The sequence below is a fragment of the Leucoraja erinacea genome, chromosome 28 (assembly GCF_028641065.1).
Source record: "Leucoraja erinacea ecotype New England chromosome 28, Leri_hhj_1, whole genome shotgun sequence".
Taxonomy (NCBI): domain Eukaryota; kingdom Metazoa; phylum Chordata; class Chondrichthyes; order Rajiformes; family Rajidae; genus Leucoraja; species Leucoraja erinaceus.
In genome coordinates, this window is record NC_073404.1 from 22,195,671 (window position 1) to 22,222,925 (window position 27,255).

General features: G+C 41.8%; 2 protein-coding genes across 3 annotated transcripts in view; both read right to left on the minus strand.

Moving 5' to 3' along the window:
• Positions 1–16,844, minus strand: part of LOC129710777 (eosinophil peroxidase-like) — a 33,707-nt gene extending 16,863 nt beyond the window's left edge. Inside the window, exons 1-5 of one of the 2 annotated variants that reach the window (XM_055658017.1) lie at positions 16,780–16,844; positions 6,333–6,476; positions 4,926–5,019; positions 2,995–3,170; positions 1,091–1,223 (exon numbers count right to left, since the gene is read on the minus strand). In XM_055658017.1, the coding sequence (XP_055513992.1) occupies positions 1,091–1,223; positions 2,995–3,170; positions 4,926–5,019; positions 6,333–6,405 (476 nt within the window). In that variant the 5' untranslated portion in view covers positions 6,406–6,476; positions 16,780–16,844. Of the gene's footprint in view, positions 1–1,090; positions 1,224–2,994; positions 3,171–4,925; positions 5,020–6,332; positions 6,477–16,437; positions 16,606–16,779 lie in introns of those variants that run through there. The other variant, XM_055658016.1, reaches the window with a different exon arrangement.
• Positions 16,845–20,694: 3,850 nt separating this feature from the next.
• Positions 20,695–27,255, minus strand: part of LOC129710466 (peripheral-type benzodiazepine receptor-associated protein 1-like) — a 134,259-nt gene continuing 127,698 nt past the window's right edge. Inside the window, exon 31 of the mRNA XM_055657421.1 lies at positions 20,695–22,637. Within this exon, the coding sequence (XP_055513396.1) occupies positions 22,455–22,637 (183 nt within the window). The 3' untranslated portion in view covers positions 20,695–22,454. The remainder of the gene's footprint in view (positions 22,638–27,255) is intronic.

Consider the following 27,255-nt stretch of genomic DNA (forward strand, 5'->3'; position numbering starts at 1 on the left):
AGTTCAACTCATAATTGCCTCTTCATTGCACCTCCATATGCCCAAACATCTTATCATTCCTCATCAGACTAACTCCAGGTGTGAGTGTGGCGCGATACCAAGTGAAAATACTGTCTTGTGGGATTGAGCTCCATTATCAGGCTAGAGTTTGTCCCAGAGCCAGCTAGGAATCCTGTTCATTACCAGGTGAGAATGGAATCCCGTCCCAGAGAGAAGTGCAGCCTAATGATGGGTTCAGTGCTGGATGCAGTGCCAAACAGGGGTATGCATGAGAGCTTGGTAATTGTAGTTTAGCTCCAGCACTTACTATGCTTATCATTTCACTGTAGGATATCCAATATTCTGAAATTAATCCAACAAAGAGATATCATCATCAAATGTAATGGTTGGGTTCAACTACACTTTTGATATTTCAGTGATTAATGAGTTTTGGCGTTGAATTTTGTCCCTAATGAAAAATGCATCAACTTTGTATTGTAATTACTGGCTGTGAACAACAGTTCTATTTGATAATTGTTTGAATTGATTGAAAGATACAGCATAGAAAGATGCTCTTCAGTCCACTGATTCCACGCCGACTATCAATAACTTGTTCACCCAAGTTCTGTGTTATCCCACTTTTCCATCCGCTCCCTACACGCTGGGAGTAATTTACATAGGCCAATTAACGTACATCCTCCTCGTCTTTGGGATGTGGAGGCAACCAGAGTACCCGGAGGAAACCCATACAGTCACAGGGAGAACATGCAAACTCCACACATTCAGCACCCATAGTCAGGATCGAACCCAGGTATCTGGTGCTAGGATGCTGCAACACTACCAGCTGTGCCACTGTGCTGTTCTTGCACTGTTGTGCCACATCATCAATATGGTCACCAATTTAAGGGTTGTGTAATGCAACTGACTGCTCTGTAGACTGCAATGTTTACATAAATTCCAGCAACAATGTGTGACAATCCATGGATTCAACCAGGCGTGTTGAACCTTCTGCTTGTGGCTCAGGTATAACTCTGCACAATCAACAACAGGGTTTGCTGGAGGATAAGAACTCAGCGAGCGCATGTACATTACAAGCGGTTTTAGTGCCTACCTGTTGTTGCACTGAGAGTTGATGGTCCTATATCTGTTTGACCAACAGTCACCCCCACAAACTGTGGGCAGGGATGGAGCTGAGCAGCCAGTGATCCTCGAGATGGTGTCCATATCTGTCTGCGTTAATAAATCTGCACAACACACAAGGGCGAACACTGTAAACACTGAAAGATGGTCCACTTCAAGGTCCCAATGCTCCAAATGGTGCAGTTTCATCGTGTATGTCAAATGCTGTGTAAGATCGTAAGATCAATAGTGATAGGAGTAGAATTAGGCCTTTCGGCCCATCAAGTCTACTTCGCCATTCAATCATGGCTGATCTATCTCTCCCTCCTAACCCCATTCTCCTGCCTTCTCCCCGTAACCTCTGACAAGCTACTAATCAAGAATGTCTCTGCCTTAAATATATCCACTAACTTTGTCTCCACAGCCTTCTGTGGCAATATGTACAAGAGAGTAAATTTATTTCCAAACAAAGGTCCACAGCTCAAGTTTCAGTTGAGATCATTATAAAGCTAGGTTTGGGGATTATCTTTTAGGTAAGTAGAATCTCTCCAGGGGACAAATTCAAAGAGTGAAACATTTTTATACTATGCAACACCAATTACAAATTCACAAATTTCAAGTCTCCGACTGAATTAAAATGTAATGGGAAAGCAGAAGCCTGCAGGTTCATTCATTAAACGAGACCGTGCTTACCAGTTTCATTGGGTCAATATTCGTGTAGTTGAGTTCTTTGTAAAATATTTTCCTTGATATACACTCCCATCACTACTTCACTACCACATCCTGACATCACTGTGTCTTTTCAGCCTCGTCTATAATGCTCTGCCATCCGACCCAAACTCAGATCAATTGCCAGCCTCTCATGCCCCCATGACTGCATGATTAATTGTGCCTGCCAACTGAATCGCATTTGGGCTCCTGATACCCTCTCCCATACAATCATTGCCACAGAGGGCTGTGGAGGCCAAGTCAGTGGATAATTTTAAGGCAGAGATAGACAAATTCTTGATTAGAATGGGTATCAAGGGTTATGGGGAGAAGGCAGTAAAATGGGATTAGGAGGCAGAGATCAACCATGATTGAATGGCAGAGTGGACTCGATGGGCTGAATGGCCTAATTTTGTAACGGGAACTTGTGTGAACCACTGATCTCTCAGTATCGCATCATCTGATGCTATCACTTCCCCAAAGTGGAGCTAGTGGAGGAAAGACATATTTACTCACACAGTCCAAACAATGTCTTTGTATTCATACTTGATAGAATGTCTCTGCCAAAATACCCTTCACAAAACTGGACTGGACTTGTCTGGCCTATTAATGCCTATTTATTCGGCCTTTTTTCCACCTTAAATGACTTTCAAAGATTGTTTTTTTTTTAATCTGAAAAGAAAAGATAGTTTTCCTGACCAGGGGGCAGTTGCTACTTTTAATTTAGAGACAACACGTGGAAACTGGCCCTTCGGCCTCCCGAGTCCGCACACAAACCAACGATCACCCAGCACACTACCACTATCCTACACACACAAGGGAAAATTACATTTTTTTAGAAAGCCAATTAACCTACACACCTGTACGTTTTTGGAGTGTGGGAGGAAACTGGAGCACCCGGAGAAAACCCACGCAGGTCACGAAGAGAACGTACTAACTCCGTACAAACAACACCTGTAGTCAGGATCGAACCTGGGTCTCTGGCACTGTAAGGCAGTAACTCTCTACCGCTGCGCCACCATGCCGCCCGATGTAATAATGTGTGCTAGTGTAGATATCAGCAGTATTTGTATGCAACAACTAGAAGAGGAGTTCAGGGATGCCTGCCATTCTGAACTATCTCCTGGAGCAATAACAAGTGCAAGCCCATCATTGCTCTCCTGTGAGCCGGGCACTTTTCTAACTCACCTGTTATATTGAGCCGGTGTTTGTAGAAGCCCTTGACATTGTGCTGGATGAGCTTTAGTGCAGTTTCCATGTACTCTGCAGACCGCACCACAGTTCTAGTCTCTCCCATAGGCTGCTTAAAATAGGCCAGCAGGTCAGCTGAAGTCAGGGCCCCTTTTGCCAGTTTAACCTTGTGGCTGAATAAAGTAGCAGTTTTCAGATAAACCAAAATTGTATAAGAGATTACCAGAAATCTTCATTTCTGTGACATTTTTTATGAAGAGTAACTTTCCAAGATTTTTCACATAGGCACAAAGAACAAATGAAAAGATAAGGGATTGAGAATCAGCAGACAAATAGGAAAGACATTAGGCCCAACATTAGAAAGTTCCGATCATCTCCCCAACCTCTTGCAACAACCAATTTAATTTTGAGATACAATGCGGAAACACCGAGTCTGCACCGACCAGTGATCCTCGCACTTTAAAATTACCCTCCAAACACTAGAGCCAATTCACACCTATACCAAGTCAATTAACCTACAAACCTGTACGTCTTTGGAGTATGGGAGGAAACTGAAGATCTCGGAGAAAACCCACGCGGTCAAGGGGAGAACAAACAAACACCATACAGACAGCACCCGTGGTCAGGTTCGAACCCGGGTCTCTGGCGCTGCAAGCGTTGTAAGGCAGCAACCCTACCGTTGTGGCACCGTGCCGCCCTTATTGTTTATTAAATGATTCCAAGAAATTCATCAAGTTTATTCTATGGTTTTAGTACAAAGATATCAGTCCTTAAGCTGCCACATATAAGTTTTAACCTGCATAACGTTACTTATTTTCAATTCATCCCATAATGTCTGAGCTACTTTTCCCAATTCACAATTTGATCAATTTTGATTCCACCAGAAAGTTGACAAAATGATATTGAGCTTGTATATTGGATGTGACTTGGAAAGAATAATGCTTGCAACATTGAATTCCTGCTGCACTGTTGAAAGTTTCACTCCAGCCTGACCTTGATAGAGAATGCATAACTGATGAAATTCAGCAAATAAAAAATTGCAGAATTAAATAAAAGGACAGAAGGAATCAAATGTAGGACAGAGGAATCAGATACAGCACTAAATTATACGGATGATCAGATCCAGATGATCACAGATTCAAAAGGCAATGAAATGGTGAGGAAATATTACACTGGTAAAGATTCATCTACATTGTGGGTGATTCCAGGTCGTAAGCCATGCATCCCAAAAATCCTCTTGTCCCTTGACCATTTTAAAGTTGCCTTTTTCCTCCTCACGCAGTTTTTCAGCCATATTATCTGATTTCTTCTTCTTGTTCAGCCATGATACCTTTTGCGCACCCATGTCAGAGTTAAAGTTCTCCTGAAATCAGACTAAATTTCTAGGGTAGACACACAAAGTTGAAGTAACTCAGCGGGACAGGCAGCATCTCTGGAGAGAGGGAATGGGTGACGTTTCGGGTTGAGACCCTTCTTCAGACTAAATCGTGCTGCATCTCTCAATGCCACTGTGCATCGTGGCACTCGGGTGCATGGCGCAATCCAGCGGTGGGTTTGACGGAATCCATGCTCTCCAGAGATGCTGCCTGACCTATTGACTTACTCCAGCAATTTAAGTCCTTTATCATTGGACAAGTGTTGATTGAAGGAAATGCTTGTCAATTTCACTGGCCTCCACAGTGTAACTAGCAGCCTGTTCTTAGAGAGACATTGGTGACCAATTACTGTGGGACACTCAGTCCACTATGACCTATATCCATTATAAGAGGTCCATAACAACAAGGGATTTACTATAATTCTCATTACAAAACTTCCTTTTTCATCTGGATCCAAGAGTGTTGGATTTATCTGATACAAATAAATATTAAACCAGTGTGCATGGTGCAGCTGCCTCCTGTATGAAGTTTGCTTTTGAGGTAATTACTTACTCATCTCTGCTTTCTTTGTATGCTCTGTCCACCATTTTGATCGCTTGCTGTACAGCATTGCGAACAACCAAATTGCCTCGGACTTTCCCAGAACCTGTGCATTCAATAGGAATAGAGAAAGACACAGAGTGCTGAAGTAGCTCAGTACACACAGGTTATGGAGAAATGTGATGATTGAGATTGTGGCAGACCTCCTATTGCAGGTGAATAAGGAATGGAGCCCAAAGGCACACCACAGCAGTTGGGTGAAATAAAAGGTGAAGCAGGATGCAACAGAACATACAGTAATACATCAGTTCAATCAGGAACTCTTTCCCAGTTTAGTTTAGTGTAGTTTAAAGATCCAACGTGGAAACAGGCCCTTCGGCCCACCGAATCCGCGCCGATCAGCGATCCTCGCGCATTAACACAACCCTACACTCACTAGGGACAATTTACAATTTTACCAAGCAAATTAACCTACAAAATTGTGCGTCTTTGGAGTGTGGAAGGAAACCAGGGAAAGCCCACTCAGGTAACAGAGTGAACGTACGAACTTCATGCGGACAGCGCCTGTAGTCAAGATCGAACCCGCGTCTCTGGCACTGTAAGGCAGCAACCATACCATTGCACCACCGTGCCACCCTGCTTTTGGCAAATATGATGAGCAAGGCTTAGTGTAAACGAGGGATGGAGGGATGGAGTCCAAGAGTGTACTGCTGACTGTGAATGATGCCAGTTCAGCAGCAGACAGCATGTTATCTATGACAAAGTTGGGATCAGCAATTAAACTATTTCTGGAGCAGATATTGGGAGCAAGAATATTCCTGTGCATTCATTCCACTCTTTGATAAACTAATTTATTTTGAATTCCCTTTTGAATTTATTAGTGGCTGACTAATATTAATGGCTTATTATTTTTCTACCTTCTCCCTGTCAAACAACTTTATAAATGCTGAGAACTCGTTGAGTTACCTCTTTGCTATCTTTTTGCTGGTGAGAATGTTAGCATTTCCAAATAAATGTATCCTCTCAGTTTAGGGACCTTCATCTGGGGTGGGGTGTGGTCTTGTTGATTACCTCCAGATTATTATTTTTTAATCATGTAGACGCCAGGTCTAAGTGAGTAATATAATACTTCAGGACAATCCAAAGATAACGTAGTATGTTTTTAATGCAGCCAGACTGCACTTTGAACTTGTGCTGTCTAGATACCATGTGCAATATGTCAAAGTGTCAATAAAAATGTACAAATGCTGAATTGTAAGTACAACATCGCTGCTTCCTCCGGTTTTATCATATGGGCATTAGTACCAGGAGAGCATTTTCATGTGGATTCAATTCAAGAAGTTTGCTTCAAGAGATAATTTCAGAGAAGAGTCTTTGGTGTTATCAGGCACATTCGAGGGTTCAGATTCAATTTCTCACCTGCATTTATTTCATCGGTCTGAAGCACAAAAAGTGCAGTCAGGAACATGTTCAGAATCCACAAAGGCACCATTCTGAAAACATTCAGCAAATGAATCTAGCTGTCAATGCAGAGATGGTAGAAGATGGATGTGATCCATTTTACTGCAAACGGAGAAAGAAATCGTTATTTAATGACAGTATCAGCCCAGATGCTGCTGCAAGCAAGGATTTTAATGAACCTGATTGCAGGTTACCAAAAATTACAGCGGGATCTGGACCAATTGGGGTAAATAGGCTGGGAAATGGCAAGTGGCATTCATTTAAGATAAATGATTAATTTAAAGGGAAAATCAAAAAAGGGTATGAGTTTCACAATGAACCTTAGGGACCTAGGATGTGTTACAAAACAAAGGAACAGAGTTGTACAAGTGGTTAAGAAGACATTTGGCACACTCAGTTTTTACCAGTCAGGGCATGGGACTGAGTATGGGAGTTGGGACATTATGTTGCAGTTATACAAAATGTTGGTGGCTGGTGTACAAATATTGCTATCCTGTTATAGGCGAAAATTAAAATTAATAAGTGTGCAAAGAAGATTTATAATAATGTTGGCAGCACTTGAGGGTCTGAGTTATTGACAGAGTGAACAAGCAATTATTTTATTCCCTGTAGGAAAAGTGTGACAGAGGTGTAACCTTATAGAGGTTTATGGGATTATGAGGGGCATAGATAAGTGAGCAAGGTAGTGTGCCTTAGTGACTACTGTCCAGTAGCTCTAATATCCGCCATCATGAAGTGCTGCAAGAGGCTGGTCATGGAACACATCATCTACAGCCTTCCAGACTGTCATGATCCACAACAATTCACCCATTGCGATAACAGGTCTGGTGCAGAGATCATCTCCTTGGTCCTAAACTCCTGGGCCAAGGAATTTGAAATTGGATCCTTGACCTCCAGACCCAAATGTCATGATGAGTAAGGATAAGTGACAAAACATTCTCCGTAATAATTCTCAACCCCAATGCCCCACAAGACTGTATTCTCTGCCCATTAGTGTACTCACTGTACACTCTTGACTGCGTGGTCAAATTCTGCTCTAATTCCACTCACACATTTGCAGATGGCACCAACATACTGGGCTGGATCACAAACAATGTCAATACAAAGTACAGGAAGGAGATTTAGGAGTTTAGAAGCATGGTGTCAAGACGACAACCCTCAATGTCAGCAAAATGAAGGAGCTGGTTATCGACTGCGGAAAGCATGATGGAGTGCATTTGGACGTTGATTACCTACAGATCATTTATGGTGGACAGCAGTTATGGTGCTGAGTGGAGTGGATAAGGAGTTTCAAGCTCTTAGGCATAAATATCTTCAATAATTTATCCTGGGCAAACCACATTAACACTGTGGCTAAGAAAACACATCCCACCTCTACTTCCTCAGAAGATGAAGGAAATTTGACATGTCTCCAATGACTCTTCCCAATCTCTACGGATGCACCAAAGAAAACATTCCAAATGCTGGAATCTTACCTGAAAAATAAACCGTTGGTGAGTCAGGCAGCATCTGTGGAGGAAAATGAACAGATAACCCGAAATGTTGCTGCCCATTTCCCTCCACAGATGCTGCCTGACTCGCTGACTTCCTCCAGCTGTCCTTTTTTTACTCTAGATTTCAATCTCATTCGTGACCAAGAACCTGTAACTATATTTGACCTACATCAAAATGGTATCCGGTCACAACATAATTCCAGTACACCTCTCTCAACCATACTGCTCTTTGTCGAATTTTAGTTAAATTAAAACAGGGCAAATATAAATGCCTGTAAGAACATATTTAGCTGTAATGATAAAGGCAACTGCAATAATGCAAATCAGCTAGTTCTTAATGAAATACTCTGGCAGAGGCAATAATACATAGTACAACACAGGAGCAGGTCCTCCAGCCCACAATATCCATGCCAAAAGATGATGCCAAATTAAACAAATCTCCTCAACCTGCATGTGATCCATATCCCTCCATTCCCTGCATATTCTTGTGCCTGTAAAAAAGCCCCAAGGGTAAATGTCCCCTTTGTATCTGCCTCCACCACCACTTCTGCCAGTGCACTCCAGTCATCCATCTATGTAAAAAACCTGCCCAGCACATCTTCTTTAAACATTACCCCTCTTATCTTAAAGCTATGCCCTTTAGTCGTTGACATTGGGAAAAATGTTCTGATTGGCTTCCCTACCTGCGCCTCTCATAATTTTATAAACTTCCATCAGGTCGCCCCTCAACATCCGACACTCCAGAAAAAACGACCCAAGTTTGTCCAACTTCTCCCTATAGCTAATCCCTTCGAATGCAGACAGCATAAGAAACATAGAAAATACAGTTGGTGCAGGAGGAGGCCATTTGGCCCTTCGAGCCAGCACTACCATTCATTGTGATCATGGCTGATCATCCACAATCAGTAACCCGTGCCTGCCTTCTCCCCATATCACTTGATTCCACTAGCCCCTAATGCTCTATCTAACTCGCTTTTAAATTCATCCAGTTAATTGGCCACCACTGCCCTCCGTGGCAGAGAATTACACAAATTCAACTCTCTGGGTGAAAAGGTTTTTTCTCATCTCAGTTTTAAATGGCCTCCCCTTTATTGTTTGGCTGTGGCCCCTGGTTCTGGACTCCCCCAACATTGGGAGCATTGGGTAAACCTCCTGTGCACCCACTCCAAAGTCTCCACATCCTTCTTGTAATGTGGTGACCAGAATTTCAGACAGTACCACAAGTGCAGTTGATCCAATGTCCTATAAAGCTGCAACCTGACTTCCTGACTCATAATCAGGGCACTGACCGCTGAAGGCAAGTACCGCAATTGGCAACATCGAGATAAAGCGACACTGCACCGAAAGACCAAATATAAACTAAAACTAACCAAGACAACATTTCACCACTTCTGAAGAGACATGGAGACTGTGTCTACATCTGCCAGTCACTGTAGTAACTCCCATATATTTAGAGTGGAATGAAGGGTAAAGTCAAATTCAACAATTTACTTTTCACATCGAAGTTCATGGCCTGAAATTGGCAGCTTGATTTCAGCTGCTGTGACCATTCCTTTCAATGGTAATAAATGATCTACAGATGTTCCCAGTCTTAAGCCAGGGTCAAGTCCCGTGGACCCTTGCGCAAGTCAGACGTTACGCAAGTCAGAAACGCACGTGCTACCGCGCACACGTAAATTTACTGTTCATTGGGGAGAACACGTGAAGTTGGTCTTCAGATGGGAAGATGGGAGTTCCGACATGAAAAGGTTTTGGGATTATCCACGCAGGGACAACATGGGAAATGCGACACAGAGACCACGTGGGAGCTCTGATGTGGAGACAACATGGGAGCATCCAATGAGAACAATCGACTGGCATGCGACAGCAGCAGCGCACTGCTACTGAGATTACCGAGACACACAACTTGGAAATAAAGAAGTGGGCTTAAAGAATTTCTCATGCAAATAAATTGCCTATTATAAATCAGAGATTGCTGTACTAAAGGAAAGAGATACATGTTCTGTTATGCTAAACAAAACAAGTCCACATGAAATGTCAATATAACTAGAACATTTATAAAATTCAAATACTGTAGTCACACAAATAAAATACACATAATGCTGGGGTAAAATATTCTTACTCACCTCGTACAAGTTACAGACTCACTGGGAGTGTTGCTCTCATTCATCCCTCTATTTAATGGCAGGGCCACTCCCAAAGAAATCGTGGATGGATGCCCCTTCAGTGGCCACTCAAGTTTCAAATGTAGCAGTGGTGTTAAATCTACTCAATGTAGGTGCGGCAGATTTACTTTAATCTAGTATTTAGTGTGAACACATCCAAAGGTTGACAAAACATCAAGAATGAAAGCCAAATGGTGGAGTTAGTACCAGCCCTGAAGACTATAATTACTGAATGGATTCCATGGCCTGCATTTTCTCCCACTTCATCAATGGTCGGAGCTCAATCTGATGCGGTCATGCCCAAATCAATTTGGTAAAAAGGATTGTGTAATAGTATAAAGCAGGAAAAATCAATTGCCTGTGTGGCTTCTCTCCTGGTTTCAAATAGGCTGCACATTCACTGTCACATACATAACATTATTGCACAAAGTCAACATCTATTCCGTCAACAATATGTTTCCTCCCATTTTGTTGGAAGGCTTGCAAATTTAAATTGTTTACCATATGTTTGTAATGATGCCCTACAATAAGCTACAAAACGTTGGTGGTTTGCTGTGTACAAAATTGTCCATGATAGCAATTGGAAATAAGAATGACAAATATAAAGTGAAATCCAACCCAATAGCAAACTATTTACCGATTTATAATGCACTCTGCTTGAAATGCTATGAAATTGATTTTGGTGGCCTGCACTCTGCTAGAAATGCAATGAAATTGAATTTGGTGGCCTGCACTCTGCTTGAAATGCAATTCCAAGGAATTGCCGTGAGTGTACTGCCAGCCCACCAGCCCTGCTTGACTGATCTACCAGCCCACCAGCCCTGAGTGACTGAGCTGCCAGCCCACCAGCCCTGGGTGACTGAGCTGCCAGCCCACCAGGCCTGAGTGACTGAACTGTCAGCTCAAGAATCCATTTGGCCCACAATGTCCATACTAGCCCTCTGGAATCCAGCCCCTTCATCCCACAACACCCATACTAGCGCTCCAGAAAGTCCCCATTGGTCACCAATATTGGAATTGGTGGAGAGGTGGAATATTGCGTTGGGGGCCAGCCCTCCTGGGTGAACATGGGGCCCAATGGGTCCCACTTAGTGTAGTAAATGTATAAATGCATGCTTGAGTGTTGGAGATAGATTGTGCATGGGTATTTATGCCTGTTATGGCATGTGGATCATTACTAACGGGTTTGCACATATGATAGCTGTGTAGATGAGGTGAGATGTATATGAGTCTTTATGGTTATATTATTGCATGATTATGTCTCAATTATAGGGCATTCAGATCTAAATCCAAATCTTGCTGGAATACATGTATCATCTCTTTCATCTCCAAAATAAGAAGAGTGCTTTATTGTCACATGTCCCGAAACGGACATTGCAGCAGCCCAGTAGATATGTAAACATAGGACACTGAGAATAATTACCTGAAATTAGCGGTGGAACAACGTGAATGTTGAACTAGAAATACCAAAAGTGCTCTATTGAGCTCAATGTTCTCTAGAAAGTTGTGATGACTTAAGAGAAAGTAGAAGGTGCTGTTCCTCAGGCACACATCAGTTAGAAGTCTGATGCAATTGGCAAAAGTTGGTGGGTTAAGGGATGGGAGATGGAGATAGCAGAAATGGGAATATGAATCCTGAGATCAGGCTTTGTTGGACGTTGATTTCAAGAGTGGACGGGGTTAGTTAGAAAATCTGAAGATCTCCCCGAATCAAGCTTCCTTCACGTGAACATTATGTACTCAGTATGGAGTTACAGAGCTATAGCATTTGCTTTAATCAATGGTTTCAGCCATTTTTGACATCATTTTTATTGTGTAAGGGTTGTGGATCGTTGTGCGAGTCAGCATGTGTGAATTGTTAGCTGAGTTGGTGTCTGAATCCATGTATCAAACAGAGACCGGTTTCTGGTGGGTTTTGATCATTGCGTGAATCGGCTTTCGTAGATCCTTCAGTGAACTGATGTCCAATGATTATTGGGTGAGTCTATGTTTGTTGATAATTGGGTGATCTAGTGTTTGTGGATGAGGGGTTTCACATTTGTAAATTGTTGGCCATTGACACCTCTTGATCAAATGTCTCAAAAGAGATTTTTGCTCAAATCACATAATAAATAGTTATGGAGGATGGTGGAGTTGTGGAATTTACGAGTGTCTGGATGTGGGCGCAACAGTTCCAATGCTGCTCTGGCCCAATCTATTTGCCACCAGATAACATGGCCCATTGATAAACTTCCCTGCTGTGAGTGAGATCTATAGATACCTTGGTTGGATCTGTCCATCTAACAAAGAAGGTGTCCACAGCTTTATAAGAAAATAAAGCTACTCGACACTCAAACATCCCTCCGTCAGGAATACCTGTAAATGGTGCATGTGGAAAGTGAATTGCAAACAATTGAAACAGGACATTAAAGGACCTGTTCCACTTGGCAATTTTTTCGGCGACTGCTGGCATCATTGACTGACGTACCAGGTCACTGGAAAAATTAGCGGCGTGATGCGGCGTGACGCGCCGGCGACGCAGCGTGATGATGTAATGTCGCAACATTTTTTTGTAGCCGCTGGATTTTGAAATGTTCAAAATCTTTTGGCGACACTGATATGACAACGGCAGTCGCCGAAAAAATCGCCACGTGGGACAGGCCCTTAAAGAGGTTACTCACCTAACCAAATGACAGGCTTAGCTTCTCATACTTAATCATTCCAATTTTCAGGAGTCCCCTGGCAGATATGTTAGATCCCCATTGAAGAGAGAGTAAGCTGTAACTGCTGACATGATCAGAGAGATAGACCTGTAATTGCAGCGGCATTAGGAGAGCCAAACTTGTAACTCCTAACCATCTATAGCGAGTTCCAAAGGCAGAGCCATTTGTACATAGGTTGGAGTTCATGGATCAGTTTTTAGGCTTCATTGTTCCAATTGGATACACAAAAGAAACAAGATGAGAGAACACTGGGTTGGACTAAGTGTCAAGAGGCATTTCTTTAATAATGGGAGATCAACAATTGAAGCAGTTTGCAGAATGGCTGGGTGGTTTCATGACAGAAACATTATCTGACCTGACAGGGAGCAAAGAATCTTGGATACCATTAGTTACACAGAAAATTCATTAGCACAATGCATAACTTTTCATTATTTGATCAATCTTGTCAAAGAAGCTTGCATTTCTCATCTGGCTCTGACCTGCTTGAGTAATCTCCTGCTTTCTAATTACAGAGTTGGCTGGATGGTTATGGAACTTGTTGCCGAGCATGATAAATTGATGGGAATCTAAATTACTCCCTCGAGATAAATGGGACTTCTTTCATAGCAGTTTTGCCTCACCTTTACATTCCTCGTTGCAAAGTCTTATGACATGCAAAACACCAAACATCTACTTCAAAAATTCACACAATCCAGGTTATTATACCTAACATGATGCCAAAGCTCCTCAAAAGCTATCTCAGAGGATTGTCATTACTCTGAAGGAGTGCAAATGATCAGATTGCACCTAAATTATCAGTTTGACAAGATGAGGAATTATGAGATCTGTGTTGAACATAGTTGTGATTGCTTCAGCACTCACATGCTGCCTCTCACCATCATGTATGATGAGCATATCCCTTGTGTCTCCTTCACAAATGGTGTTTAATCACCCACATTCATATATGACTTGGTGTCGTAGGGCTGCACAGTTTCAGTCTAATCCATTGGTTGTGAATACAGTTGTACGAGTCATTGGCAAGGCCCCACTTGGAGTGTTGTGTTCAATTTTGGTCACCTTACCTTAGGAAAGATGACATTAAACTGGAAAGGGTGCGGGAAAAAAAAATAGAAGGATGTCGCCAGCACTTGAGGGCCTGATATATAGGGAGAGGTTTGGGCAGGCTAAGACGTTATTCCTCAGAGTGCAGGAGGCCGAGGGGTGATCTTATAGAGGTGTGTAAAATCATAAGGGGAATAGATTGGGTAAATGCACAAAATCTTTTACCCAGGTTGGGAGAATCAAGAACTAGAGAACATAGGCTTAAGGTAAGTGGAGAAAGATTTAATAGGAACCTGTGGTGCAACGTTTTTGCACAGGTGGGTGCATGGAACAAGCTACCAGGGGAAGTAGTTGAAGTAGGTACAATAGCAACATTTAAAATATATTTGGATAGGTACATGGATCGGAAAGGAAAGGTTTATAGGGATATTGACCAAACACAGGCAAATCGGACGAGCATAGATGTGGCATCTTGGTCAGCATGGATGAGATGCACTGAAGAGCCTGTTTCCACGCTGTTTGACTCAATGGGGCAACAATAATTCATCAGCTATAGGTGGATGATAGGTAATAATCAGTAGGAAGTTTCCTTGTCCATTTTTGGCCGTGTTGCCACAGAACCTCATGGGGTCTGGAGACAACATTGAGGATTCCAATAAATAACCCTTCTGCCCTGAACACCATTATGTGGCTACCTATGGTGGACCAGTGTTGGTGATGGAGGATGGAGGTGATGGGTCTGGTACAATCTCTGTAAATTACGATTCTGTGAGTATATTTACGTCAGGATGTTGCTGGATTAGCTGTGGGACAGATCTCCCTCTCTGGACAACAAGTGCTTATGAGAAGAACTTTTCCTATATATTGACTGGGCTGGAACTGACTTTGCTGTGTTCACATTCAGTGCGTAGATGGGTGCCAGATGGTGCATCTGGTTTTAATCTTTCTCTGAACACAGCTGTAATGGTCCAGCTGATTGACTTCTGGAACTTCCTCAAGAACATTTAAAAGTTAACCACATTGATCTGGAGTCTAACATAGGCCAGACGATTCATGATGAGACAAATCCTCCTCTGAAGGTCACTGCTGAAGCAAAGGGCTTCTTATGATAATCTGATACTTTTTTCAGATCATTACAAAAAAGACTAGTTGTTGTTTTTCCAAATTCCAGATAATTAACTGAATTTAAGTTCCACAGCTGCCGTGGATTTGAACTTTGATTGCTGCATTGTTATTCCAACTCACTGGCAATTTACTTGCTTGTAATTTAGGCCAGTGGGAATTTGGGTCTAATTTACTAACTTCTATATAAGCACGTGCCTCATGCTGTGCACGAAAGCAGATGGTGAGCATGGCAATAATGGCTAAGAATCTTGTCGATATCTCTTCACATTAGAGCATTAATCTGAATACACACTTTGAGCATAGTTACATACCAAACCTTAATGCAAAGCAATCACTAAATCAAACCATTTACACTCTGAATATTCACATGAAGTAATACTGTGCCATGTACACTGAAGAGCTTATTCGCGGGGTAATGGTTGTGTGTCATGCAGAACACAGACATTTACCCTTTTGCTTTCCATATATCTTACAACATTTGAGTTGAATATTTACTAGTTTCCCAAGTTGATGATTTTTCTGGATCTTGTTTCACTGATTTCTTACAGGATGTTTCCGCTATCAACGAATTAAAGGATGTTCCTTTGGAAGGAGATGAGGAGGAATGTCTTTAGTCAGAGGGTGGTGAAGCTGTGGAAGTTATTGCCACAGAAGGTTGTGGAGGCCAAGTCAATGGATATTTTTAAGGCAGAGCTAGATAGATTCTTGATTAGTACAGGTGTCAGGGGTTACTGGGGGAAATGGCAGGAGAATGGGGTTAAGAGGGAGGGATAGATCATCTATGATTGAATAGGCTTGATGGGCCGAATTATGAACTTACAGCATCTTACTCATGCCCATTTTTTAAGCAGGAGCTTATATAATGAGTACCTGCAACATCCCAATGGACCAAGCATAATTCTTTCAAAGCTCAACATGTATGTACAGGATTTTCTATATTGCTTACTTGCCATGGCCAGTATGTTTGTTAGCTGTAAACAATGGGAGATGTCAGTGGAGAGAAGGAATATATTTTAAAATGAAGCATTGCAATGTTGGGCACTAATATATCAATGGAAAGTGCCTGTTGATGTGGTAAGGACACAGAACCTTTGTTCAAGTTACAATTATTAGCATCAATGCCTGAACAAATAATCAGTACCCTGTAGCAGTTTATTCTGAAACTAGCAATTTTAATTAGCTGGTGAATCTAAAGTTACAAAACCGGAGCCATTCTTTTGCAAAATAATTTAATGTAATTTATGATGTAAGAATTCTATATTAAAAACAAACATTTTATCATTATAGGTACATTTAGAAAATACTAGACCAAGTTTGGACTCGTTGGGCCCCGTCCCCAAACGCAATATTCCACCACTGACTCATAGCCCCCAACTGTGCAGGCGCGGCTGACGGGTTCCCGTTGTGATGCCAGAGATCCCCGTTGTGATGCGAGTCACGGCAACCCCTCCCCTCCAACTGCGCAAGCGCCATTATAGGTACATTTAGAAAATATTTCATTGGTTGGTATTATTTTATTGATCATTAACTTACTGACCTTACAGCCAACAGGGTTAGACAACTTCATTCTTTAGTGAAATGGGCCTTCTGATGACAGAGCCACTATCATAAGCAGTCCAGGGTAATGTGTAACCCATTCTCACAAGCAATCCTTCTACAGCTAGAAACCTCTGCCTGAATTCTCTGCCTGAAAACCAGTTCTGTCATGTGATCTGAATACTGAACACTCTAGTGCAAGACTTCAAATAAATTATGAATACAGACCAAGTACACAATATTTGTCTAGGAACCATACCTCTAAAAATAAACACTAGACGTAATTCTAAGAACACTCCAACCCACATTCATAGAGGGATCCTTATTTTTAGAATAGACTCACGTGGATCAAGGTCAATCCAGAAAATCTGTACGAAGCATATACCTGAATATGTCATCGGTCCCATTTCCACAGCGAATGTAACTGAGCTGAATGGTCTAGAAATAAATGAATCTAAACATGAATTAATCAGGTCCCACAGATTATAATCAAGTAAAATTAAATTGGATATATGATACACATATTGCATTAGGTTGTTCTCGTGCTTTGAATTTGACGAACGTCAGACAAGAGAAAATCATGTTTGCAATCGTGCAGTGATGCATGATTTATTAGATTATGAAGAATGCCGGTAATTAAATTTATTATTAACCTAGATATCATTGTAAAATGGATTCAAGAACAGCGCATAATATAAAACAGGCAATAAAAAACGGGAAAAGTTCATTGTAAGTCCAGGGCTTTTTAAAAAATGTGCGTAACCAGAGGGAAGGTTGGACAGCCAAAGGACAGAGTGTTTGCTTGGATGACGGCAAGGTGCTCTAGGAGTACTTTGCATCTACATTCACCATGGAGCAGGACTCTGATGGAAGTATATAAAACATGAGAGACACAGGTAGGGAAGACAGTCAGAACCTTTTTACCAGGGTGTAAATGTCATAGACTACGGGGTAGAGTTTTAAGGTGAGCGGGGCAAAGTTTACACAGAGGGTGGTGTGTGCCTGGAATGGCAGAGTCGATAGTAGCATTTAAGAAGCTTTTAAACAGGTGCATGGATATGGGAATAGAGGGATATGGATCATGTGCAGACAGATGAGATTAGTTTATCCTTGCAACATGTTCAGCACAGATACTGGACATCAATGTGGGGATTATTAACATGTTAGGGCAGCTTGAGATCAAGAAGGATGCGGTGTTCTGTCTCTAAAAGAGCACAGATAAATCAGTGGTACACAAAAATGCTGGAGAAACTCAGCAGGTGCAGCAGCATCTATGGAGCGAAAGAAATAGGTGACGTTTCGGGCCGAAACCCTTCTTCAGACTGACGGTGGGTGGGGGGGGGGAGAACGAAGGAAAAAGGGAGGAGGAGGGAGCCGAGGGCGGGGGGGATGGGAGGGAGACAGCTCGAGGGTTAATGAAGGGTGAGGAGACAGCAAGGGCTAGCAAAATTGGGAGAATTCAATGTTCATGCCATCCGGACGCAAGCAACCCAGGCGGAATATGAGGTGCTGTTCCTCCAATTTCCGGTGTTGCTCACTCTGGCAATGGAGGAGACCCAGGACAGAGAGGTCGGATTGGGAATGGGATGGGGAGTTGAAGTACTGAGCCACTGGGAGTTCAGGTAGGTTATTGCAGACTGAGCGGAGGTGTTCAGCGAAACGATCGCCCAACCTTGAAGAAGGGTTTCGGCCCGAAACGTCACCTATTTCTTTCGCTCCATAGATGCTGCTGCACCCGCTGAGTTTCTCCAGCATTTTTGTGTACCTTCGATCTTCCAGCATCTGCAGTTCCTTCTTTAACACAGATAAATCAGTGCCTGAGGGATCTATCCCGGGTTATTGAGATAGGCAAGAGAGAAAACTGTAAGGGCTTGAAGAAGACCTCTGTATCTTTTCTAGCCACAGGCAAGGTCCCGAGGGACTGGAAAGGAGCCAATGTTGGTCTTTCATTTTAGAAGGGAAAATCCAGGTAATGAAAGGCTGGCGAGCCTCATATCTGTGGTAAGGAAAGTATTGAAGAGACTTCCTAGGATATGGGTTTACTCTCATTTGGAAGAGAACGGGCTAATTAGGGTCAGTCAGCATGGCTTTGCTCATAGCAAGTTATGTCTTACAAATTTGTTCGCATTTTATGAGACGACAAAGGTGATCAATGAAGATAGGGCAGTAGACGTTGTCTATCTGGATTTTAATAAGGCATTTGATAAAGTCCCTAAGGGGTGGTTGATCCAGAAGGTTAAGATGCATGGGATAGGTGATGATTTGGTTCTTTGGATTCAGAACTGGCTTATTCGTAGGAAATAGAGGATTGTTCACGAGTTCACAAGTGATAAAATCAGACGTTTCGGGTCGAGAAAGTCTGAAGAAGGATCTCAAACCAAAACATCACCCATCACCCAGGCTTGTGCTGGCCAAGCTGAAAAACTCTCACAAACCCCCTGCTGGACCCTCTGCAGTTTGCATATCGGGCCAATAGATTTGTGGATGACGCAGTCAACCTGGGCCTGCACTTCATCCTCCAGCACCTAGACCGCCAGGGGACCTATGGGAGGATTTTGTTTGTTGATTTTAGCTCTGCATTCAACACCATTGTGCCAGAGCTACTACACTCCAAACTTTCCGAGTTAACTGTGCCTGAACCCCTCTGTCGGTGGATCACCAGCTTCCTGACGGACAGGAAGCAGCATGTGAGGCTGGGAAAGCACATCTCGGACCCGCAAACATTCAGCATAGGAGCACCGCAAGGCTGCGTACCCTCCTCTCTCCTCTACACCAACGACTGCACCTCCACAGACACCTCTGTCAAGCTTCTCAAGTTTGCAGATGACACAACCCTGATTGGACTGATCCAGGATGGGGAGGAATCTACCTACAGACAGGAAGTGTCACAGCTGGTGTCCTGGTGCCGTAGCAACAACCTAGAGCTCAATGCTCTTAAGACAGTGGAATTGATTGTAGACTTTAGGAGAGCTCCCCCTCCCCTCACCCCACTCACCATCAACAACACCACAGTCACATCTGTGGAGTCTTTTAAGTTCCTGGGAACCATCATCTCCAAGGACCTTAAGTGGGAGGCTACCATCGACTCCACAGTCAAAAAGGCACAACAGAGGATGTACTTCCTGCGGCAGCTGAGGAAGCACAATCTGCTACAGGCAATGATGGTCCAATTCTACACGGCCATCATATAGTCTGTTCTCACCTTCTCCATCATGGTCTGGTTTGGCTCAGCCACCAAGCACGACATCTGGAGGCTGCAGCGAATCATCCGATCAGCAGAGAAGATTATTGGCTGCAACCTTCCCTCCATTGATGAACTGTAGGGCCAGGAAGCGAGCGGGCAAAATCATCTCTGACCCCTCTCACCCTGGCCACAAACTCTTTGAATCACTTCCGTCTGGAAGGCGACTCCGGACTGTCAAAGATGCCACAGCCAGACATAAACACAGTTTTTATCCACGAGTAGTTGCTCTACTCAACAGCCAAAAATCTGTAGCCTCCCTTTGATCTGGTATATTGTTGGTTCACATGCTTGATCAATGGTGTTTTATCATTAATGTTTTATTATTATTAATGTTCAGTGTTTCCCGAGTCATTCGTAACTGTCATGTTGTTACTTGTGGGCGGAGCACCAAGGCAAATTCCTTGTATGTGAATACTTGGCCAATAAACTTACTTACTTACTTACTTAATGTTTCAGGTTTGGCATCCTTTGGTTTTCTCTCTTTCCCTGTTCTGATGAAGGGTCTCTGACCTAAAACATTAACTATTCCTCCTTTGGATGGATGCTGCTTAACCTGCTGAGTGCTGCCAGCATTATCTGTGTTTTTAATATTAAACATTTTATGTAATTTGTTTTGATTAGAACAGTGGTTGCCAAACATTTCTTTAAAAGATGAAACAAAAAGGCTTGTAACTGCTGAACTTTTGATAATTCAAAAGCAAAACATGGAAATCCTGTGGACTGCAATAGTTGCTTAGTCATTGTATTAGATCTTATCCTGTAGTTTGAGTCAGTCAAGCACAGATAATAAAAGCTTTCATGTTCCAGCTGCAGCTCTTATAGTACATCCTGTAATCATTGCACAAATTCCCACCTATCCCACCCACCCCACTTACCATGTCACCCCCACCATCCTCGTACTATCCATTGTCTTAGCTCATTGCCCAAGTTGTTCATTGTGCTGCCTGCACATCCTCACTATCCTTACCTGATAAAGTCTGCAGCAATACAAAATAAATCATTGTACAATGGCAGTTACTGTGAAAATAGACTTTATTTCAGTAAAAACATTTCTATATAGAAATAAAGGTAAAGGTTTGACTGTAAGAACTTAGGCTCTGCTCACCACTACACTCCATGCAGAGCAGCCAGACACAATCCCGATGACACATGCAAAACAAGACGTGGAAATATTTACAAATGTCAAAATCAATCATATAAACTCTTCTTTACAAAATCGTTTGATTGTATCTTATAAAGCCACGTGCTATAATTTAAACATGATGGCTTATCTTTAACGTATGAAAATAAGTTCTATTTTATGTCTGACAGCTGCTTAGAAGCCTGGAACACAAAGCAGGTATGTTTCCCAACTCAGGGTGTCAGCTCAACACTGGCAGGGTATTGCGATTGGCATCTGAATTTCTGTTTTCACACTCAGTAATTCATTAAGTTATCTTTCTTGAATAAGGCAGAGGTTAAACCTTCCCGTTGCCTGTGCATAGGCATGTAATGGATCAGATCTCAAATATGTGGGCAGCTGTGTCAATAGATGTGATCTACCCGTTCTGCACCCAGCCCGATCGTTGGAAATCTCTGCAATGTTCACAGAACTTCAGGATCTGGTGTCAGATGAAGAACAACGAGTTTTCATGTTACTTGTCCATCTCATTTTGCTTTTCATTCCTGATTTTTTTTTAATGTGTTTTCTTGAGTGACAAAGCAAACAGTAGAACTGCAGTCCAGATTGTAAACCCCTATGCTGCACTTGTTCCAGTTTGGACTTGGTAAATAGTGGCAAGCCAAGAATAATCCTAATTATGTGAACACTGAAAAAAGGACATAAGTAAACTGAACACAGCATGAAATTCAGAGATATGCTAAGTAGCAACGACTTATCTGATAACCAACATGAGATTACCAGTCAAGTACATTGCTGTTGTTATTGTTAACACAACTAATCAGTGGGGCCTTAGCACATCTCTGGTTATGTGCTCGAGACTCCACAGCCTGCCTGACTATTATAACAAACCGAGAGATTTATACCACTGCAAAGCTAAACAATACTGCCACAGTTAATTGAAGAAAATGTTCTGGGTTGTTAAACAGTCACAGATACATCAATGGATGAAAGTTATTAGTCACTTGTCTTCTTACAGTTATAGATGAGAAGACGTGGATATTTCCAGCAGGTTACAAAATTCATTGATTGTAGTCATTACCGTCTGTGGAAAGGCATTCTCTTCTATCAGTCACTGTGGCTACTGCTCAGCAAGTAATCAGGATAAATTATAAGTGTTGGCCAAGTAATTGGCCAATTACAATATTACAATTAATGGAGAAATGAATTTTAAAAAGGCGGAAAGGAGGGTGGGGGTATCTCCAGAGTTTCACAGCAGGAACAATGTTCTGCATGTTTGGATATAATCTCTCTTCAATGGTGACAATTTGCTGAGCGCGTTGTACACGTCAAAAGCTTATCATCATCCGGATGAGCTTCACTCTGGTCTTACATGGGAGCTCCTTTGATTTACTGGAAGTTGGATGGAAACATTTCCTCTACTGAATCCAACTGAGTGTTGTTTACTTTCAGTGGTAATCACCCATTCATTAAATCCCAGATCTGATATAGAATTCCACTGTGGTTGGATCCAACTTGCACTATTGTTTGTATCCTAGGTATAACTTAATCCTTTTTGGTGGAACACAGATTGTTCTCTTCGGGATTCTAGACGAGTTACTCATGTTTACTGAATCACGTGGGAGTTTCACACTTTTAATGGATTCCAGGTGAATTATTCTCTTTTACTGGATCCCAATCTTTTGAATAGTTTCTTTCCTTTTGAAAAAAATCCCTTTTTTTTCTTGCTGTTGGAATTCTCGTTGTATCCGTGATTGTCCAAACACCCTGCTGTTACGTTGGGATGGATGTTCATTGTCCCGACACGATTTGAATCCTCTTCCTCATCCAAGCTCAGCTGATTAAGAAAATTTTAAAAAGTCATTGATATATTGCTGTAAACAGCATAGAAATATTTCACATCAACTGTGATCTTAAGACACACAAAAAACCCACAGCCAACCTCGGCCAAATTATCATACAGGTGAATGTGCCCAGTGTCAACAGTCACACTGCTTCTTAAATGATCAAATCCTGGAAATCTTACAACAGTCACCACTGTGTCATTCAAGATTGTTCTTCCAAATACAAATCTTCACAAAGAATAGCTGATTGGCATTTATACAGCTGGTTAACACATTGCTCAGAATCATAAGGGCTTCCTAATCAAAAACTAATTATTCTTACCTGAGAATATATTGCTACTAAATTATATACTGCAGTGTCCCCACATACAGCAGAGAGTATTGAACAGTTGATTTCTCTATAATAGCTGTGATTGAAGTGCCTCATGCGATAACAGAATTCTCTGCACTTCAAAATAAGCCTGGCATCACTGCTATCAACTTGAAATATAAGCACCATGACTCTGAGTAACAGAGAATGGTTTGATTTTATTCCTGAGCATCACCCAAGTGAATCATTTGGCCCACAGAGGGATTTTTGCCAGTTATTAGTTCTGTCAAGTGCATGTGCATAATCTGTTGAAGATTACTAGAAACAGAACAAGAGCATTTAGTTTTAAATCTTGAAAACTTAGGGTCTCAACAAGGACATCTGAAGTGCACAGCATAAACATTGCTGATCATAGAGGGGGCTTCATAAGTTAATGCTCCCATCTGCATTAAGTTACACATGCCAAACTGCTTGGATGATTTTCAATTAATAATATTAACCTGGAATTTGCAAATGAACATTACAAAATCATTTATGGTGGATATGGAATTAATTTTATCCTATTGCCCTAAATATTTTATTTATGTTCATTTTAATTTAGTTTATAAATTAATTTAAACATAAGAAACTCTTCTAAAATCATTTTTCATATTGATCCTATTGATCATATGATCAGATTTTATATGATCATATAGAGTTAGGAGGGAGAGTTAGATCAGACATGATTGAATGGCGGAGTCGACGATGGGCCAAATGGCCTAATTCTGCTCCTATCACTAATGACCTTATGACTTTATGATCTCTGTAGTGTGAAAGTGTCTCAATGCCGAATGCACATCATTTGTCTTCCATTGTCAATTAAACTTACTCCGCTTTTTCCGTTTCCATCTCTACCTCCCTGTCACTGTGAAATGAAAACTGTTTTGCATCAGTTAAATTGCAGACAATACAATCCCCTCCTGTGCCACTTACACCACTGCCACACACACACACACACATGCACAAACAAAAACTGTCCATTGATGTGAATTCACTGCCATCAAAACAATGATGTTTAAAAGCCGCCAGTGTTGGAGGAACGGAGACCTGGGATTGTATAATTTTGATTTACCTTAATGAAACGGCATATTAATCATTTAGCATGTCCATTTTTGTTTATTCTTATTTGCAGTTCACTTGTCATGGCATAAATGCAAACAATGGGCCAAACAAGAAGACAGTTGGAATAGGCACAAAAATGACATATGGTGTTAACAGTTGGCCACACACCAGTCATGTAAATATTGCTTTGTATTGTGTTCACCACAAATATGAGATAACAAATGGCATAGAAGTAATCCAAGATAGATGTAGCAAATCTACTGGGTGGCAAACATACTCAAGGTAATGCAATTAGTCATTATGATGATTTAACAAGGCCATTACTGTTCCAATATACAACCACCCAAGATGAGCCAGATGGATCATGTTCTGCACAATAACATTCTGATAATTCAGCATCCTTGGATATCTGGACTTTTGGATATTAGCACACTTATAATTTGCTTTTTTTTAAAATTAGGTTACAGGGTGGTATAATGTTATCAGTGAACTGGGTGAGTATAAAGAATACCCAGAAAAAAAGCAAAGTGAATTTAAAGAACGCGCAGGAAACGGGCCCCGGGTTTATTGAAAGGGAACGTGGGAAACCAAACCAGATGAGCTAGATCCTGAATTATCAGGATTTCCAAATCAATTGGATACCGCATTATTGGAATTTACTATAGTCGTTTATGCTCCAGTGACTAGGAAAACAGATACTACCATGTACTTTGTGATGCTATTTTTTCCTTCTGACTAGACATGAAAATATTTGCTTGGAAAATTTAATACTTACTTGTTTTTTTTTTTATGAATGTATCATTAAACATCATGTGTGAACCTTAAGTATAGACGAAGGTCTATCTGATGGCATGATAACTGTGCATCACGATCACTTGACGCTACTTATTATTGAAAAACTATAGGCTGAAGATTGTTAGGCAATGGCAGCTAAAGCATGCTAAGCAAACAAGGAGGTATGAACAAGGAACAACCAACCTACAAATCAACCTATTTCACAAATAAGAGACATCAACTATAAGCAACCAGATATAAGTGAACATACTGTGGCTCTCAGCCCTTCCGTGACATATGCCAGCTACTGTCACAGTCCAATTTTCCCACCTTCAGCAGATCGTACCTTTCCTAGATCTCTGGGTGACACGTTAATAAAGTGGCAAAATTAAGAGAAAATTGCATGTAAAAGTTGAGTACATGCCGCCCCCTCCTCTGATGCTGCTCTGATCCCCATCGCCGGCAGCCAGACCAGGACAGGCCAATCCTCAGCATGATTGAGGATGTGTCCAGTTAGCAGATATTTGGAATGGCCCACCGAATCTCACCAGTCTCTACTCCTTATAAACCCACGTGTTGCAGCCAAAGAGGAAAAAGGGAGGGAGGGAGGGAGAGGGGAGGGATGGAGTGGGGAGGGAGAGAGAGGGTTGGAGGGAGAGAGAGGGTGTGAAGGAGATATTGGGTGGGAGAAGGAGGAAGATCTTTGTGGCCAAGAGTGAGCTAACTGGACAAGCCTGAGACCACCAGTGCATCCTCTTCAAGGCAGAGACTGAGCCGTCGGGCCAAACCTGAGGCAACCAGTATCTCTTCTTCAAGGTAAGAGTGGACTACAGGGACAAGTCTGAGTGTCACGCCTCCTCCTTTGAGATCAGGATTGAGCTGCCAGTATAAGCCTGACAAGGCAAGAGTGAACAGCAGGGACAAGGTTGAGATCATCGTGCTTCCTCCTTCAACACAAGGAATGGGTGACCTCTTCTGGTTGAGACTTGTCTGAAGAAGGGTCTCGGCCCGAAAGGTCACCTTCCTTCTCTCCAGAGATGCTGCCTGTTCCGCTGAGTTACTCCAGCATTTTGTGTCTACCTGCGAGTTCCACTAATTTTTGCACAAGATTCCAGCATTTGTAGTTTCTTGTGTTTCCAAACCAGCTATCCTTATCTGGTCTGGTCTACGTGTGACCCTAATTGCATCAAAGAGGTTGAATCGTAACTTCCCCCTTAGTTTAAGGGGAATTAAAGATGGACAATAAACACCGGCATAGTCAGACATATTCACATCCCAAGACTAAAAAGAAATACAGAAAAAGCAACTATTTTGATGGAAATCACGATTAAACCTAATATAAAGATAGGTCTTATTGCAACTAATTCAAGCGTGAGTGACACAGCCAAGCATATCTACTATGCCATTAGTTATCCAACGTGACTATAGGTGTGGTGCACTATGAAGGCCTACATTTACAAACAGTGCAAAGGACAAAAGGTAAAAGAGCATAGTATGGGCAAACCTGCCAAAAGCCTCCTGTAAGCTGTTGTCAATTATGTTTTTAATTCATTTTCTATGAATTGCAAATGGAATCCAAATCTTTCAGTTAATTTCCCATAATACGGAATGTCTTTATTCTGGCTAGATAATAAATGCTTGAGAGTTAAATAACTTTGTATCTCACATTAATATATTATACATTTGCTGAGTGACACCACCTTTCAGTTTCTCTCTGGCAGTGGGAGGTGGATGAAATTAGGATATTGTTGGGAGAGCTGAACCGAATCTGTCAACTTGAAGTGCTCAGGCTGAAGAAATACCTCCTCATCTCCATTCTAAAGGTACGTCCTTTAATTCTGAGTCCGTAACCTCCGGTCTTAGACTCTGTCAGTACTGGAAACATCCTCTCCACATCCACTTCATCCGGACATTATGGATAGTTACATTACCCCAAGAATAGGTTCATGTTACGAATTGCTAATGTCTCCAATTATGAAGGTGCATGGCCGTTTTACTATTTATGAATGTTTCCTGAAGTTGGGTCTGCCTCCTGTAACTCAGTCCTTTGCACTGGCCTTGTGCTCCCTGCAGAAATGCAGATCCATCCAGTGTGCATACTGTGATGCAAATGACAGTATTTGAAAGTAGCAGCAGTATCTTCAGTAACACACACTTACAAGCCTTCTGGCCGCTAATTACCGCTTGAAATGAACAGCCTTCCTCTGTTGCCATGGAAAAAGGTAGAGAAAAATAATTATAAATAAAAGAAAGCTCCGCAAGTGAAAAAAAATGAACAAAAAAAAATTTAAATAATAATTAGCTGCTCCAATCAGGCCTCCAACAGTATGTAGCTCAGCTACAATGAACTGTACTACTGCAGCATGTGAATATTAACAGAAAGATTCACATTGGAGGGTTCTGCATTAAACCCTTTAAAATTACTC